Consider the following 18,035-nt stretch of genomic DNA (forward strand, 5'->3'; position numbering starts at 1 on the left):
AACAAATTTATACCTTTTATATGAAAGCTATAACCAAATAGCCTAAGAATATGGGGAGGGGGGAGGGAGAAGGGAGGGGGAAATGGGTGGAGGGAGGGGGTTTGGAGGGATCACTTCTGAAGTTTATCTTATAGGGGTACAAGTGAATCTTTCTAAAAGTAGAATGTGAACGTTTTAAAACAATAACTGAGAAAACGACATGAAGGCTGTGTTGACCAGTTTGATAGAAGTATTTTGGATTGCATATGAAAACCCCATACTGTACCCCAGAAGTGCATTAATGTACATAGTTACCATTCAATAAAAAAAAAGAAAAGAAATGAAGTTTTTGTGGGTTAAATCCATACTCTAGAACATGATTTTCAAGCTGTGTGCCATGAAAATTTTAAAGATCATAATAAAATTATTTTTGAAAGAAGTTCAAAGCATATTAAGTGGTGTTTTACTCCTTTTTTTGGATCAACATAATTTAAGAGTGCCGTGGAACTTTAGGTTCAAGTGTGCCGTGAGATAAAAAATGTTGAAAAACACTGCTCAAGGCCCGCACAGGTTCTTGGACTGCTCCCCCCCCCCCCAATATAGGTCATACTATATCTTCTTTGCATTTGGTTGAAAACTGGACAACTAGATTATATTGTAGAAATTATTTTGATGCCCTTTTCTGATTTTTTGAAGCTTGTTTGAATTTAAATTGCAGAATCTTTCTTCCCCATGAGACAGTGTGCCTGCTAATGTCTCTGCTTAGTTTTACACTTTTATGTTTCAGTCTGCCTTCCCAGAGGTCACTCCTCAGGGTCAGCAGAGGCTATGCTGGTTAAACACCTCCAACCCAGAGGCTTCCGTTGCCACACATGGGCTGAGCAGCTCACTCAAAGGCCAGCCTCTCCTTGGCCTGAGCTTTTCTTTCCACAGGGTTCTCCAGGGGCTCCCCTGGCTGTGAATGGTTTTCCCCAGGACCCTTCTATGACTTTCTGTTCAGATCTCCACGTTAAATTCTGCTGATCTGTGCTTGCCCTTCTGGAATTGCAACCTCAGACTAGAAAAACTGAGTTTTCTCCATTCGTTTTCTTCCAACTGCCCACTTTTAATTGACATCATGGGTTTTACACTGCTGCCCTCACCCTCCACTATTGAGTCCACCACCTCCGGCAGCAAAGCTAGTGGTTTTCACAACCAGTTCAGGGCTAGAAAAGCAGGGAGGTTTGGGGGGTGAGGGAAGCCCCAGGTAGGAAAGCCACACACTTCAGTGGTTCTTACATAACAGTGAGAAACTTTTAAGGTAAGTGATTCTCAATTTGTCTGCCTTTGGTCAATTTCCTGAGCCACAACATGGTGGTTTTAGACAACTTTACTTTTTGTATTTTTTCTTTCTTTTGCAGGGACAACCAGCTGACCTCTCACACTACCATAGCCAGATGGGCCTCCTAATATCTAAACTGTTTCCTCTTAAATGTTTTAAATGTTTGACACATACACAATGCACACATGGAAAGGATAACACCAGGGGTTAAATTTCTTTTCAGCAAGTAAAACTGATGTCTGAAGGAAAAAAAAAAGTGAAAAGACTTAGGAAAAGGGAAGTCTTGATTTCTCAAGTAGCAATTTTATGAATAATTGATCTTTGCCATTATCGTATTTTTCAACACAAGAGCTACCAAGTTGGCAAGCACAATCCTAAAGAGAGCCATATAGCTTGGAAGCGTGTAGCAAGGACCACCCTAGTAGTAAATTTGCATGTAGCATGGAAATGTTTTAGGGAGAAAACTTTAAAATGACACAATATACTTTCAAAGACTGAACATTTCATATTAATTCTCAAAAATAAAAATTACCTCATTAGCCTTGGAATTTTGTCATCACCACCCCTCCTTTTTATTCAGAGGGGGAGTCTGAATATCCCTTTAGTCAAGAGATTAACCTATTTATTCACAGATGACACCATGGTTCATTAAATATACCTAAACAGCCAGGCATGGTGGCTCATGCCTGTAATCCTAGCACTTGCACTCTGGGAGGCTGAGGCGGGTGGATTGCTGAGCTCACAGGTTCTAGACCAGCCTAAGCAAGAGTGAGACCCCCATTTCCAGAAATAGCCAGGCATTGTGGCAGGCACCTGTATTCCCAGCTATTTGGGAGGCTGAGGCAGGAGGATCACTAGAGCTGAAGAGTTTGAGGTTGCTGTGAGCTAGGATGCCATAGCACTCTACTGAGGGTGACAAAATGAGACTGTCTCAGAAAAAAAGGAGCTGAAGAGAAAATCTGGGGAAAATTTGTATTATTTTGTTCTAATTCTTTAAAAAACAAAATCATGTCTCTTTTCACCATTGGGAGGTTGAGGGGAAGAATTTGTCCTCTGGGAAATATATGCATTTGGGATACAAGGACACCCACTTACACGAGTCTAGAAGGGATTGAGACTAATACAACGTTGTGGCAGGAAAACTCATAATCTCCCTCAACACCTAAATGCCTGTATTTTACAAAAAGAAGTAATGTATCTTACATTTTTAAGAGAGTACAATGGTATCTAGAAATCAACTTTACCAAAATCTTATTAAGTTACAGTCAAATATTTTCAAATCATTGAGATTTAATTTTGAGGGTCAAAAATAGTTCACTGAAGTTAAAGAATGTTAGAGCTAAAAAGATTACTTTTGTAAAAATAGTCACAGCTGAGAATTATCACAGTTAAAATATAATTACGGTGCAAATTATGAATTTCTTAACCCCAGAAGGGCTAAAAGACATCGGATGCACAGGAAGACTCCATTTCAGGAGCCAAGACAGAAAACCAACTAAAAGTTCAAATATTTGCCTTACGTGATCTATTATTATTTTTGAATTTTTCTTTATCTCTAAGACAAACATTGGTGCAATTAAAATGGATTATTAATTTACGGTATGTACTAAATTATAGCACTAACAGGCTATAAAACCCTCAGCTATATTATTATTCACATGATCTGAGTCCCAAGGACAGGAAGACAAAGTTCAGGTTAGTAACATTTTGTATTCCACTAGGATTGGTCAGGGCAAGAACTGCTTGACTTCTATCTTGACTTCCTAGCTTGCTTCCTTCTCAAGTGCTCAAATGTTCTTCCCTTCAAGATGTGCTTAACCACCGTCCATCCTCCTTCCATCAATCTGCCAGGCCCAACTCAAGGCCCCAAGAGCATTTCTCACACTTCTATGGTAATCTGGACATATGTCTGTCTCTCTCATCTGTGAACTTCTCAAGCCCTAGCCCCCATCCTCCTCATTTCCAGCAGACAAGCCCCCCTCCAACTGCACAGAGGTAAATTCCCACAACTGCCCTTCTCCCAAATGCACCTGCTATCCGCATCTTCCCTCTCTTCCTTCACTCCTGTCCTAATAACAGTGCCCTTCCTATCTAAGGCGAATTCCTCCACCTGTGCTCTGATACTCTGTACCTCCTGCTCAGGCTCTTCCTTCTTCTCCTTCTGCAGCCCATCCATCTAGCTGTGTCCTTACTGTAAGTATTTACACATGCTCGAGTCTCTCAGCTTAAAGCAACTCTCCCTTCACCCTGCTGTCCTCTCCTAATTCCCTCTTGTCCCACTGCAATATGGTTTCTCAGCAGTTGCCTAAACACTTGCACCATGTGCTCATCACCCACTTGAAAATATGGCTTTGCTCCCACCATTCCACCAATACTGTTCTACCAAGCCAACCACCATCATCTGCTCCCTAAGTTCACCAGAGTCTTCTTAAGCACTCTGAGCTGCAATCACTTCACGCTTTTGACCTCTCCTTACCTTGTGGAAGGAACTCTTAGCTTCAGTAACACTCCTGTCCCTGACATTCTTGTCACCTTAGCAGTAATAATCTTAACATTTACCATCTGTCACAGGGGTCCTCAAAGTTTTTAAACAGAGGGCCAGTTCACTATCCCTCAGACCATTGGAGGGCCAGACTGCGGGCCCCGGGATGAGTTGGCTGTTAAGCAGGACAGGCAATGGTAGCAAAAACACCCGGCGGGCCAGATAAATGTCCTTGGTAGGCCATAGTTTGATGACGCCTGGTACAACTATGGACTTTAAAAGCATTTCCCCAAGTGGAACATTTGTTCATTTAAGAAACATTATGAATGAATGTGTCATTTGATACTTACAACCCCATGAGGTTTACTAGGTGGATATTATCTCACTTCAGGGATAAGACCCATAGTCAAAATAATTTTGTTAAAGGTCACATAGAAAATGAGACTGGCTCGGCACCTATAGCTCAACCGGCTAAGGCGCCAGCCACGTACACCTAAGGTGGCGGGTTCGAATCCCCAGCCCAGACCCGCCAAACAACAATGACGGCTGCAACCAAAAAATAGCCAGGCGTTGTGGCGGGCGCCTGTGGTCCCAGCTACTTGGGAGGCTGAGGCAGGAGACTCGCTTGAGCCCGGGAGTTGGAGGTTGCTGTGAGCTGTAATGCCACTGCACTCTACCCAGGGGGACAGCTTGAGGCTCTGTCTCAAAAAAAAAAAAAAAAGAAAAGAAAAAGAAAATGAGACAGTGGCTCATGCCTGTAATCTCAGCACTTTGGGAAGCCAAGGCAGGAGGATTGAGACCAGGCCAGGTATTTGAGACCACCCTGAGCAACGTGGCAAGCCTCCAGTCTCTATAAAAAAAAAAAAAATAGAAAAATTAGCTGGGTGTAGTGGTGCACACTTGAGTCCCAGCTACTCAGGAAGCTGAGGCAAAAGGGTCACTTGATCCAGGAGTTGGGATGGCAGTGAGCTATGATGATGTTATTATACTTTAACCCTTGTCTGAATGAGACCCTGTCTCAAAAGAAAAAAATAATTGCACCGAAAGGGTCAAAATCAGTAGTCCAATCCAGCTATCAACGTTAAAGCCCATGTTCCTTTCAATACTGCCATCACATGCACAGTGAAAAGGATGTTCCACGTCTGAGAAAAACAACACAGAACTTATAAAAAAGATCAAATGGCCAATGATGCATAATACCCTCTGAAAAGAAAAAGAACGAAGTGCTGGCTAAAACCTCTGATTCTCTTTTCCTACATAATTTTCAGCATCTTTTAAATTGTTAATATTTAAATTTCCAAGGCACGAGGAGTAGCCTAACAGCAGACATCTGGAGAACACTTAAAGACATTAGCTTCTATTTGAGTTCATCAACTGCTGCTATAAACAACATGTGTAAGTCATTTCTCCCCCTTCTAAAGAAAAAGTCAGCAGCTGTTTGCTAAAAAAATTTTTTTATTGTGGATGAAGACATTGCCAACTTACATATATCATTTTTATTTGGAGTATTTTTTTGCCTTGCAGTGCTGAGAAATTAAAAAATGCATTAGCTTTAGCTCTATAAAACACAACCTAATATTAAGGTTGGGTTGGAAATTTCCCATATGTAGATATTTCTCTAAAAAATCAAAAGACCACTTATTATTTTTAAATAGAGAAACCTTAATAAGTTAAAAAGCAAAGACTGGCAATTAATAACAAATGTCAGAACATTCAAAGTATTTTTTCCATAGGAATATATAAAATAAATCTTGCCTATACTTACTTGATAGCTACAAAATTAAAGGTCAATTTATTGGTGGAAGATGTTTTAAATATTATACTGATATGCAAACAACTTCATTAGCTTTAAAAACCAAATTCAAATTAAGTTTGATGCATAACATTTTCTAAATAATTCTCATCGCTTTCCTGTCCCTGAAGACATAGCTTTTTCCCTTTCTAGTAATTGGATAAATATTGTGATAATCTTTTTACTCCTTTCAATTAACCATTAGAAGATTAAAAGAAACTGATGTCTTTATTGCGAGGAGGTACTGAATGTTTTAATTAGCTAGGTCCAAGAAAACCACTCCCTTTTCCTGTTGTTGTTTTGTTTTTTTCTTTCCTCTTTTTTTTATTTCACCAATGGTAGGAACAAAAACTTAAACAATCCTATCATCTGATATGGTGCTAAAATCAAATTCAACGGCTAGGAGAATTTTTTACTATAGTATAGAGGTTGGAAACCATTAGGAATGTGGTGAAAAACTGGTGGCTACGGTGGAATTCAACCACAAATTCTACTAAGTGGATAGAGAAATAAACAGAAAAATTACTGTAGTTAAAATACTGCAGTTAAACGCACTATTAGCAATGTCCTATTGCTAACATTAGAATTATACGCTTCATCACTGTCTGGTTACCTAGAAGATTTCTTGGGCAGATGGTTCATCTCTGACACAAGTTAGTTTCAGAAAAGTGCATGAGTTATGTCTGGTTTAGATCTGTGAACACTTAGTATGCATACCAGTCTGCTAGAGTTTCAATAATGCAACAAAAACATGAGGTACCATAGCTTTAGGACAAGGTTACATGCTTATTTAACTAGTGGCCATGTAATATCATGCTCTGTGATGTTTTGCTACCTAATCCGCCCACAACAACTTTAAATACTTATGTTAACTATGAAGTGACGGGGGACAAGCTGTTTTAGTAGTGGAAGAAAATACTCAAAAACGTCATAAAAGGCATTTCAAATATGATGACATACTACTTAAATCTGACCCACCATGTTATCTCCTTTTCAAGCTAAAAAAGAAAACTTCTGTATGTTCTATTTCTTCAAAATGAAGAACTGTCTTTTTCTTTTTTTTTAACTTCAAAGCTAGTATTTCAGTTGCTCCACACCGAAATAAAACTTCAATGGCAAGCAGCAAATAATTTAGGGTCATCAGTGACAGTAACTTTATAAGGAGCATATAAAAACCTAAGAGTAATAATATCATAAAGAAACAAAAACGGGTAAAACCTTGACAGTGCTAACACCACATATAGAACTTGTATGACAATTTCCTTTAAAGCATACTAAATAATGGCAGTATAAATATCATTAACTAAGGAGACAGGTGACATTCTGAAGCAGCGTTCTCAGTTACTTAATTTGTCAGAAAAACAAGTTTTACCCATCAACACATAATTAAGACTTCCAATGTTCCAAACACATTAGAAAATATACAGTTAATCACAGCAAAACCAAATTTTAGGTCCGGGCTTAGCCAGGCCTCTTTACATATTTGAATTAGTCTCATTTTCACCTTTCCTTGTTATATAAATGTTTCCATTTTAAAGGTATATAGAAGTATATAAAACTTCCAAGAATTGTCTTTTTAAATGTACAACTTCAACCAACTAATATAAATATGAACATCCTGATATAATTAAGTTTCAAGTCAGGATTTATGAGAGGTTTGTACAAAATTAAAGAAATACTCTTTGCTGTTGTCTTCTCTGGGCTGTAACTTGTCTCTCAGTTCGAGAAGGTGAGATGCTGAACAAAGTGCTGGCTTGGCTGGGGGTTACTGGGCAGGGGCACTTCCCAGATGAGCTGGAGCTGGAGGAGGAGTCCCTGGTCTCGGGGCCAATGCCTGCCTGTGTGATGTTGCTGCTGTTTCTCCTCACAACCCAGCATGAGAACTTCAGGAAAACAGACTGAAGAACTGAAGAGACAAGCAGTTAGTCCTAAAGTGTACTTCACGAAGCAGACCACTGGGAACTCTTGTGGTGCAATCGGACTTATTCATGTTTTGTTGCCAATAACCAAGACAAACTGAAATTTAAGGATGGATTAGTCTTGAAACAGTTTCTTTCTGAAACAAAGAAAACGTCTCCTGAAGACAGAGCAAATTGCTTTGAAAAGAATAAAGCCACACTGTCCATGATTCCATGGTAAAGGAAGGCCAATGTTGGGTAGATGACAACATGAATTTTCATTTTATGCTGTTTAACAATGTGAACGGCCAATTCAGAGGACTGCCTGCTGCAGGATACAGCCAAGGTCCGCAGGGAATTCACCCAACTTGAGAAGTCCATTTTTCTGTTGTGGCCCTCACAAGGCAGCCTAGCGTCCTATGGGAGGGCCTTAACTGTATTCCCTTCTTCTCTTCAATGTGAAAATATATACCTCTGCAGACATGCTCTTCCCCTCAGCCCCCTCAACCCCCACGCACAAGTTGTCCATCAAGCCAAGTTTGGTGTGAGTTTCAGATGGCAAAGCATTTCCCCCACTGTATGTCTGTCTTGTACCTAAATATCTAATGCTTTAAATGGCTACTTTAGTTTGTGTCAGTAAGTTAAGGCCTTGGATGTGGTTTAATTGTTTGTCCTTAAATAAATCTTTTCTGCTGGTAAGAAAACAAACAAAAACCCCAAACAAATGGGGGGAAAACACAAAAAAAGAAATAGTTTCAAACACATGGTGTTGTTGTTGTTGAAGTGGAATGCCCTCAGTGACCATCATGATAGGGATAGACAGGCACTGTTACACCAAATATCAACACCTCAGACAGAGGCAGGAGGTGACACGTTTAGTGATATTGCTAATTACAGTTATGCAGGTGTGCTGGCTGTACAATTCAACATTTACATGAAAGTTGTGTTTGTGTGAGGAAACATTTCGTTTTAAGATATCTTTGAACAGATACCTCTGCTCTTAAAACTAATTTATATGTCTGCACTCTATATATGTGTTTGTGTGTATATATATATTCAACAATAAGAAGGAACAAACTTATGATACATACAACAACTTGGAAGGATCTCAAGGGACCCATGCTGCATGAAAAATGCCAATTTCAAGAGGTTACATGCTATATGATTCCACATATATAGCATTCTCAAAATAACAAAATTACAGAGATGGAGATTAGTTAATGGTTACCACAGACTAAGGCAAGGGGCAAGGAGAGGTGGTTTGATTATAAGAGTCCAGCATGAGGGGGTCCTTTTGACCCAGGGTTCTGTATTTCAGTGGTGGCCACATGAACCTACGCATGTGATAAAATTGCATAGAACCAAACATACATCTCACCTCAAAGAACCTATGACTTCCCAGGGACAATCTTATTCTTGGCCTGTCTGTACAAAGCCATCTAAAGATTAATATATGCTTCAGATTGATTTTCTGCACAATGCAGACAAGTCACTACTTGTATTTTTTTCTTCATTAAAAACTTGAAAATATAAGCCACATGTCTCTATAAATGAGTCTGAAAATCACAGAAGGACATAAAAACTGATAAATAGCTACTGATATTTTTGTCTGTCTTTATTTTTGTAAATTAGGATAATAGATAAATCAAATGTTCCTAGCTTAAATTAGGTCAAATCAATAAGAAAAAGCAGATTATATAGCAAACACTTGATCTTCTGATACCTGCAATTACTAAAAGCATTAAGAATATTTTTATTAAATTCAGAGAAAGTACAGTTGCAAACAAATGCATGACTTTTTCCAAAAGGCCACTTTGTGATAAACTACATACACGTAGTGTTCATGGTTTCTTTAAAGTGCTATCTCATCTCTGGCTCGAGAATCATCTATTGCTTTAAAAGGTCTTTCAACACAACTCCAGCGCTGTTGTCAGGTGACACTGGCAAAGGTGTAAATGTGGGCAAAACGTCTGAGATGGGTTTCAAAAGAAGATGCCCAGGCCCACCAGGTCCAAGTCCAGCTGGGTTAATAAGAGGCACAGCTGCGGATCGGGGAGCCAAGAATGGATTTACATCTGCTCTTCTGCCAGACCTGGATTCAGTTGTATCTAAATGATAAAATATGGATTCCTTAGTCTCTGTCTTCACATAGAAGTGAAAATGAAATAACTCTCTAAATATAAGTAAAAGCATAAAGAAAGTTCTATCTACATTGTTAAGTCAATTAATATAGACATATATGAATAATAGATTTACCACTACTATCAACTTTAAAATTTCATCTTGCTGGTAGTAACGCTGAGATTTAGAACAATTTGGGGGTGGTAACCTTTAATTATTCAAAATGAGAGCATAAATAGGTGTTAATTCCTAAACACAGATATAATTTGTATCACTAAAATCTGATTAAAGTTCACTCTTGGTAATTCAAAAACATTTTCTGATAAAAACAATGCTGTATTTGTGTTTTAGGTTCCCAGATTTGGCCTCCAAATAAATTTAATTCATATGCTGCGGGGTTCTGCATCCTATAAGCAGAGTTCCTGAAATACAGAAGTGTGAAAGAAATAAGGGGAAATAAGAGACAGGCATGGGGGAAAGAAGAGTATGTGCACACATATCTAATACCTAATTAAACACATCGCTACTACTGCTGTGTATTTAACTACCACTTATATAACTGATAAACTTCACTTACTATAACAGCAACACCTTTTTAAAGGGTGTTGCTTATGTTTTAAGGCAAACCCTTTTTTTTTAAGACAGAGTCTCAAGCTGGGTAGTGTATCATGGTGTCATAGCTCACAGCAACCTCCAACTTGAGTTCAAGCAATCCTCTTGCCTCAGTTTTTCTATTTTTAGTAGAGACAGGGTCTCACTTTTGCTCAGGCTGATATCAAACTCATGAGCTCCAGCAATCCACCTGCCTTGCCCTCCCATAGTGTTAGGATTACAGGTATGAGCCACTATGCCCAGCCTTAAGGCAAACTCTAAAAACACCTGAAAGATGAAACACTTGAGGACTTAGGTTTTCCCCAAATAATTATAATGATCAGGAAAAAAAAACCTATATTACAATGATAACAATTAAAATCAATATTAATTTACAAATAGAAAAAACAATGTATGTATACATTATCTTTTAGGCATTCAAAGATTTGAAAATCCCCAATTAGATTACTTCTCTATAAATAAAATTCACTTTTATTGGAATAGGTGTTTAGTTTATGAGCTAATGTCTTAGTGGGCAGATTCTGTTTTATTACCCAAGATTAGTAACAACTTCATTGGTAAGAAACAAACAAGCTCTTTGAAGGTGCTTACTTCAGTGATGGGAAACTCAAACAAAAGAGATCTCCTAAAACAAAAAAAAGCACTGAGACAGAGTCATCAGATCTACTTATCATTAAGCACTTCAGGGCTCCCAATTGGTACTATCCTGTGAATGACAACTTCCCAGACTCTGGAGAAGCTTTTGGTGTCACCCTGTAAGTCTGACATACCTCCAAATCCAAGATTAAAGACTAAGCTTGCTTTTTTCCCATGTAAACCCTATATCAACTCAGACCATCACTGGCTTTTACCTCTGATCAATAAAAATCAAGGTAGGCGTTGGACTTGATTTTAAAAAGGGAGTAACATACCTTTTGGGGGTGGGACACAATTATAAGAGGGACTTCACCTAACAAATATAATCAATGTAACCTGGTTCTTTGTACCCTGAATGAATCCCCAACAATAAAAAATTAAAAATAAAATTAAAAAGGGAGTAGCTGGGGATGGTGGTATGTGCTGCAGTCCCAGCTACTTGGAAGGCTGAGGCAGGAGGATCACTTGGGCCAAGAAACTGCAGAAAGCTATGATCAGACCATTGCACTCCAGCCTGGGCAGCAGAGGGAAATTCTGTCTCTTACAAACCAAAAAAGCCTGGAAAAAGAAAAAATGAGAAGGAGAAGAAGAAGAAAGAAAGGAGAGGGGAAGAAAGAGGGAGGCAAGGGAGAGAAAAGAAGGGAAGGAAGAAGGGGAAAAGACAGGGAGGAGGGGAAGAGCCTAACATGGTGAATTTAGGAGTTTGCTTTATTACAACCTAGTGTAACAAGAAAAAAAGTTCTCAGCGTAGTGTATACCTCCTAGCTTAAAAGTTACACTTCGCAAAACAATAATTTTCCTATTTTCTCTTCAGATACAAGTCCAAAAAAATAGAAATATTTGTCTAAATAACAGGAAGCTTATAAAATTTCAGAATGTATATCCTTTACTATTTCATCCAAATTTAGGTATCTGACATATAAACTTGAGTACACAACAAAATACACTTTCCTTTTTTTTGAGACAGAGTATCTGTCTCCCAGGCTGGAATGTGGTGGCATCATCATAACTTACTACAGCTTTAAACTCCTGAACTTAAGCAATCCTCTTGCCTCAACCTCCTGAGTAGCTAGATGCAAGCCACCATGGCCCAACTAATTTTTTGTGTATTTTTGTAGACAGGGTCTTGCTGTGATCCTCATCCTGGTCTCAAACTCCTGGCCTCTAGCAATCCTCTCACCTCAGTCTTGCAAAATGCTAGGATTCCAGGCATGAGCCACCACACCTAGCCAATAACATGCACCTTTACAGTGCAACTCCCAAACACGTTAGTCTATATTAAATGATAATAATTTCAGAAAAGAGATCTTCCAATAAAGACTTTGTTTATAGTTTAGTGATTATAATTCAATTTCAACTCAAGAAATTTTACTGTATGCCAGTGTGTGATATGAATATTAATAAGACCCCTACAACCACTGGGACAGAAAAATACGTACACATGTTTACAACTACCAATCATCACTTCTAAGCAGAGATTTCAACATATAAGGACACTTCCTAACATTCTTGGAGGTCTACATCAGCTTACTAAACTGTGCTTACATATATTAATTTGCCAAAGTTTGGTGACTAAGTGTAATGCTTAGATTTCAAAGGTGGAAAAAATTCTTCTCAAACTATTATATAAACTACACATTTATCTTTAATTAGCAATAAGCACTGTAAGAAAGAAGCAGATGAGCAAGCAAAGGTTTAATCAGTTCACCACCACTTTCAGCAGAATAACTCACAAGTGGCTGAACCAGACAGAATTATTCTGATATACAAAGGAGAAATTTTCATATGGTTTAAATTAATCTAACCCAATTAAACATCAGATTGCTATAAAAATATATGAGGCTACAGTCTGATGCCTTATAGGAATTTTGGAAGCAGTCATTATATATGTTCAAAAACACTAAAAATTTAGTTAATATTACTATAAGACGTAATCGTAAATTAAATATTCAATTTTTTCAATTGTAGGAAAAAATAAATTTCTTGCTTTACCTTTAAAACTTTCTGGTACATTTGTACCTAGTTTTCTCCTTCCTGGTGAATCTAGAGGTTTCATATCATGGACAGAAAGCTTTGGTGGTGGAATAGATGGATGAGATTCTGTTTCCAGGAATTTAACAAAAAGTTCTGAAAAAGACTAAAAAAAATATTTTGGTTATTTGAGGCTACATAATAACATAATATTCACTACAACTAAGACAATGTAATAGTTGTTGTAATTAAATATTAAAAATTAATATGCCATTTGAATCACTTTTTACAAATTAGCTTTATGAACAACTGAAGATGTCAGCCTTTTAGTTACTTGATTATCATTACAAACATTTCTGTATTAAGGGGCCGCGGTATTAGGAAGGTGGAGAACCAATGAGCTAACTGATAACCCTTATTTTTCTTGCCAGTAGTGAATGGCACTTAAGACATCACATCTTTTTTTTTTTTTTTTCATTTTCTTAGTTATTGTTTTAAAATGTTCACATTCTGCTCTTAGAAAGATTCACTTGTACCCTTGTAAGATAAACCTCAGAAGTGATCCCTCCAATTCTCCTCCCTCCACCCATTCCCTCCTCCTCTCTCCCTCCCCCCTCCCCGTATTCTTAGGCTGTTATTAGGTTACACATCTTATTTTAATAACTGTTCACATAGACATGAAAAATCATATTGAAGGAAACATATTAAACATAATTTCCTAAATGAAGACTCAACGAATGAATATGGAAAAACATGTAGTATAGACCTTTCCTTTAAGTTAAATTTTATACCATCTAAGTAAAATAGGGTTTTTATCTTTGACTAGCTCTGGATAAGTCACCTATCCTCAATGTCCTCTTTGTTAAAAAACAAAAGAAAGAAACTGCATTCTAATTCACAGTACTACTCAATTCAATTAATGTTCACCTAAAGCCTACTACGTTACATAAGGTGACCAGACATCCCGCTTTTGGCAGGACAGTCCTGATTTTTAACAATTTGTCCTGCATCCTGTGGCATTTTAAAAAAGTCCTGATTTTTGGAAAGAATGCATGACAAGCTAGGGAACAGTAGGAGAACACAAAGGGAATATATGGTTTTCGGCTGCCATGTGGCTATTTCACCAGGATATGAGTTTTATATAATTTTTGTTAATTTTATGTTAAACTTTAATAATAACAAATAATTGTTGAGAACTGATTATCAAGAACTGCTTATCAAAGTTCGCATTGTTGATCAGTTGTTAGAATTTGACCACCATTGTTTGGACTTAATAACAGGGGCATTTTTTGGCATTGGCAACAACGAAAACATTTTGTAACTGTCTCTCAGACGATACACATTGTACTGCATGCTAGTGCTAGTTAAACAAGTGATGTCAACAAATCAGCTATTCAGATAATTTAGGTAAGTCATTTATTTATTTATTTCATGAATTTAGCAGACAGTACTCATACTATTTATATTTTATAGTGGCGGCAAAAAGTCTAGCACCAGCCTTGAAAGTGACACTTATGACTTACGTATATTGATAAAGAAAAGGTTAAATCTTGGTCATCAGCAAAAATCACAATAGAGAACAAATGGTTAGAAATATTTCATCATTTTGAAACAAACCATGTTCCATACAATAATGCACTAAAAATTGTGGGATACGCGCTGTCCTTACCAGGAACTAATGCTGCAACTGAATGTGTTTTTTCTATAGTAAATAAAATGTAGACATCAGAAAAATCACAATTAAGCGTTGAGACTTTGAAAGCCATTTTATGTGTGAAATATAATTTAACAAATTCTTGTGAAAAATTTCATGACCTTTTAAACAACAATAGCAATCTACTAAAAAAAATTCACTCAAATGAGAAATATGCCAAAGAATAAAATAATACTATACATAGTTTTTTAAAATGTATTGTATTTGTAAATTGTACTTATGTTGAAATTAAAAAAATATATTACAATACTATTTTTGAGTTCTATGAAAATTTTTATTGCTCCATATAGACCAAATTTTTAATTAAGAACCACCCCCACCCCCCATCAATGGTGTCCTGCTTTACCAATGTTAAAATCTGGTCACCTTAACTATGTACCATGAATCATCTCCTCCAATCAGAATGTTAAACTTGTTGAGGACAGGCACTGTATCTACCTGGTTTGTAGCTGCATTCTCAATGCTTAAATAGGCTGGTATAGAGCAGGTGCTCAATAAATATTGATTGGTTCAATGACTTGGAACATACATACATATATGAATAAAATAAAGCTCTATCTTTGAGAGGCTCATAATTTAGTAGCAATACTGCTTATGGGGCTATAGCAACATGATCAAGCACAAAGAAAGGAACTATCAATACTTTGAAAAATAAAAGCATCATATAAAAACTTAAAATAAAATAACATGCAATAAAATTATTAAAACTAGTTTGTTATCTTTAAGCTCACTTCTCTGGATCTCACAGTTTCCACCCCTTTAAAATGGAAAGTCTGTATAAAATAACCTAAAAAAGAAATCTGATTCTTTACAATTGAATATGATACACATTCATATTCAGTGAAAATAAAACTAGTTCTTACACTATTAAACACAGATTGCTGATTTGGTCTCAAAGGTGTGTTGGGGACACTTTTTGATCCTCCTCCAAGCCACCCAGTCATCCACCTGGTAACGCCACCCCGATCTTCATTAAATAACTGAAAGATTTTAAAACAGAAAAATATTATCAATACAAGAAAACAGAAAATAAAGACCACTTTCACATGATTTCAGATGGTAGCAAAGTATGCTTTTCAAGTCCAATTCCTAAAAAATGTTTCCTACCAATAGAGGATAAATACCAACCCCAAGCACAGTCTCAAAAGTTTTGAGGTAGTGTATCTCAAAATTTCAGCATCCTGATATGAGAGTACTTTCTAATTTACAAAACACTTAATATCATATATAAATTGAACAAACTCACCTCTTCAATGTAGTATAAAATGATTCCATTTCTACAGTATTGAGAAAATTGTATTCAGTAAAAGCTACATACAGAAAAGGAAACAATTCTCTATGATGCCACTATTTTAGTTATAAATATATTCTGAAGGGTGTTCACAGTCCAGTTACCTGCTCCATTTCCTCCCTTTTGACACCCAGGATGCTTCCCATTAATCGTAACACTTCATGACGCTGATTTTTTGGTGTGTGAAAATGTCCAATGAAGAGGTTTCTCATTAGGACTCTATGAAAATAAAAGGTAGAAATAGCTCAAGCTAACTCAACATTGAGTGTACTCAAATACTAAGCATGTAAATATTTAATTATAGTAAGCAAACATTTAATTCAGCAGTTCTCAACCTGTGGGTTGCAACTCCTTTGGAGGCCGAATGACCCTTTCACAGGGGTCACCTAAGACCATCCTGCATATCAGATATTTACATTACAATTCATAACAGTAGGAAAATTACAATTATGAAGTAGTAATAAAAATAATTTTATGGTTGGGGGGTCACCACAACATAAGGAACTGTGTTAAAGGATCGCGACATTAGGAAGGTTGAGAACCAATGATTTAATTATTAAAAAAAAGACTAAGCAACAAAATACTTTAAAAGATACTTTTAAAAAATCTTGACAAGTCTAATTAAGAATATTTCAAAAAACCCTAAACAGCCTCAGTGCCTGTAGCTTAGTGGCTAGGAAGCCAGCCACATACATGGGAGGTGGTGGTTTCAAACCCAGCCCAGGCTTGCCAAACGACAATAACAACTACAACCTCCCTCCCCCCCCAAAAAAAATAGCTGGGCATTGTGGCAGGTGCCTGTGGTCCCAGCTGCTTGGGAGGCTGAGGCAAGAGAATCACTTAAGCACAAGAGTTGGAGGTTGCTGTGAGCTGTGAAGCCACAGCACTCTAACAAGGGTGTCATAGTGAGACTCTGTCTCAAAAAACAAAACAAAAGAAAAACCTGAACATATACCTTTTAAAACATTATTTATTAGCTATCTTTGTTCAACCCAGTAATTGACTGAAAGGGGGGGGTACCTCATTAGTAATTCTAAGTGCCTGTGGGCTGATATTTATCCGAAGCAGACACTTAAGTGTTGACAAATATTTTGTGCTTAACATCATGTTTCTATTTCCCCATTCATAGTTACTGTGTATTTGTTAATGATACATATACCTACATTTAAAAAATATTAAATGTTGCACATATATCTGGGTTTCAGACCTAATACATTTGAGCAAGAGTTGTGTTCAAGGACAATAAAGGGATTAGAAAAGAAAGGTAAAAATAAACTTTTTATTTTCCAAGTACTCCATACTGTGAGGACATTTTACCTCTTTCACATGGTTTTCAGAAAAAGAATCAGTTGGGGAAAATCTACTTTAAAAAATAAGAGAAGTAGCTAGGTGCAGTGGCTCGCACCTATAATCCTAGCACTCCAGAAGGCTGAGACGGGTGGACTGCTTGAGCTCAGGTGTTGGAGATCAGCCTGAGCAAGAACGAGACCCCTTCTCTACTAAAAATAGGAAAAGTGAGGCAAGAGGAATGGTTGAGCCCAAGAGTTAGAGGTTGCTGTGAACTATGATGACGTTTGCAGCATTCTACCCAGTGGGACAGTTTGAGACTCTGTCTCAAAAAAAAAAAAAAGTTATTCTGTTGAACCCTCATTAAAAATACCTACATCTGCTGGGTGCGGGGGCTCACGCCTGTAATCCCAGCACACTGGGAGGCCAAGGCAGGCAGACTGCTAGAGCTCAGGAGTTGGAGACCAGCCTGAGCAAGAGTGAGACCTCTGTCTCTAAAAATAGCAGGCACTGTGGTGGGCACCTATAGTCCCACCTACTCGGGAGACTAAGGCCAGATAATCTCTTGAGCCCAAGAGTTTGAGGTTGCTGTAAGCTATAACACCTTGGCACTCAACCAAGGATGACTGAGACTATCTCAAAGAAAAAAAAAAAAAAACACCCCAAACACAAAAACCTACCATCTATATATATAAAAGAAAGAAAAGACTTAAAAAACATTTATCACATATGAACATTGATATGTAGAAACTGTTTAGCCATAAAAGCAATTTTCATGAAACATAAATATTAAAAGGAAAAAACATACTTGTCCACTTTTCCTTCTGTGCTATTTACTAAGTTCATCAATTTCTTCTGTACATCATCCAGCATTTCTTGTCGGAGCTCATCTGTTTTAAAATATGTGAATAAAGACAGCCATTAACTGATT

The 18,035-nt window shown here is 37.3% G+C and overlaps 1 protein-coding gene and 1 pseudogene across 2 annotated transcripts in view; one reads left to right on the top strand and one right to left on the bottom strand.

Moving 5' to 3' along the window:
- The first annotated feature begins 5,421 nt into the window (after positions 1-5,421).
- On the top strand, positions 5,422-8,197 carry LOC111724179 (annotated as a pseudogene).
- A 1,007-nt stretch (positions 8,198-9,204) lies between these two features.
- The window catches only part of TRIP11 (thyroid hormone receptor interactor 11), a 69,390-nt gene continuing 60,559 nt past the window's right edge, over positions 9,205-18,035 (bottom strand). For both annotated transcript variants that reach the window (XM_003786992.2, XM_023511549.1), the window contains exons 17-21: positions 17,913-17,994; positions 15,922-16,036; positions 15,390-15,506; positions 12,834-12,978; positions 9,205-9,580 (exon numbers count right to left, since the gene is read on the bottom strand). In XM_003786992.2, coding sequence (XP_003787040.1) covers positions 9,360-9,580; positions 12,834-12,978; positions 15,390-15,506; positions 15,922-16,036; positions 17,913-17,994 — 680 coding nt within the window. In that variant the 3' untranslated portion in view covers positions 9,205-9,359. The remainder of the gene's footprint in view (positions 9,581-12,833; positions 12,979-15,389; positions 15,507-15,921; positions 16,037-17,912; positions 17,995-18,035) is intronic.

The sequence above is a fragment of the Otolemur garnettii genome, unplaced genomic scaffold, assembly GCF_000181295.1.
Source record: "Otolemur garnettii isolate 467f Iridium unplaced genomic scaffold, OtoGar3 scaffold00020, whole genome shotgun sequence".
Classification (NCBI taxonomy): domain Eukaryota; kingdom Metazoa; phylum Chordata; class Mammalia; order Primates; family Galagidae; genus Otolemur; species Otolemur garnettii.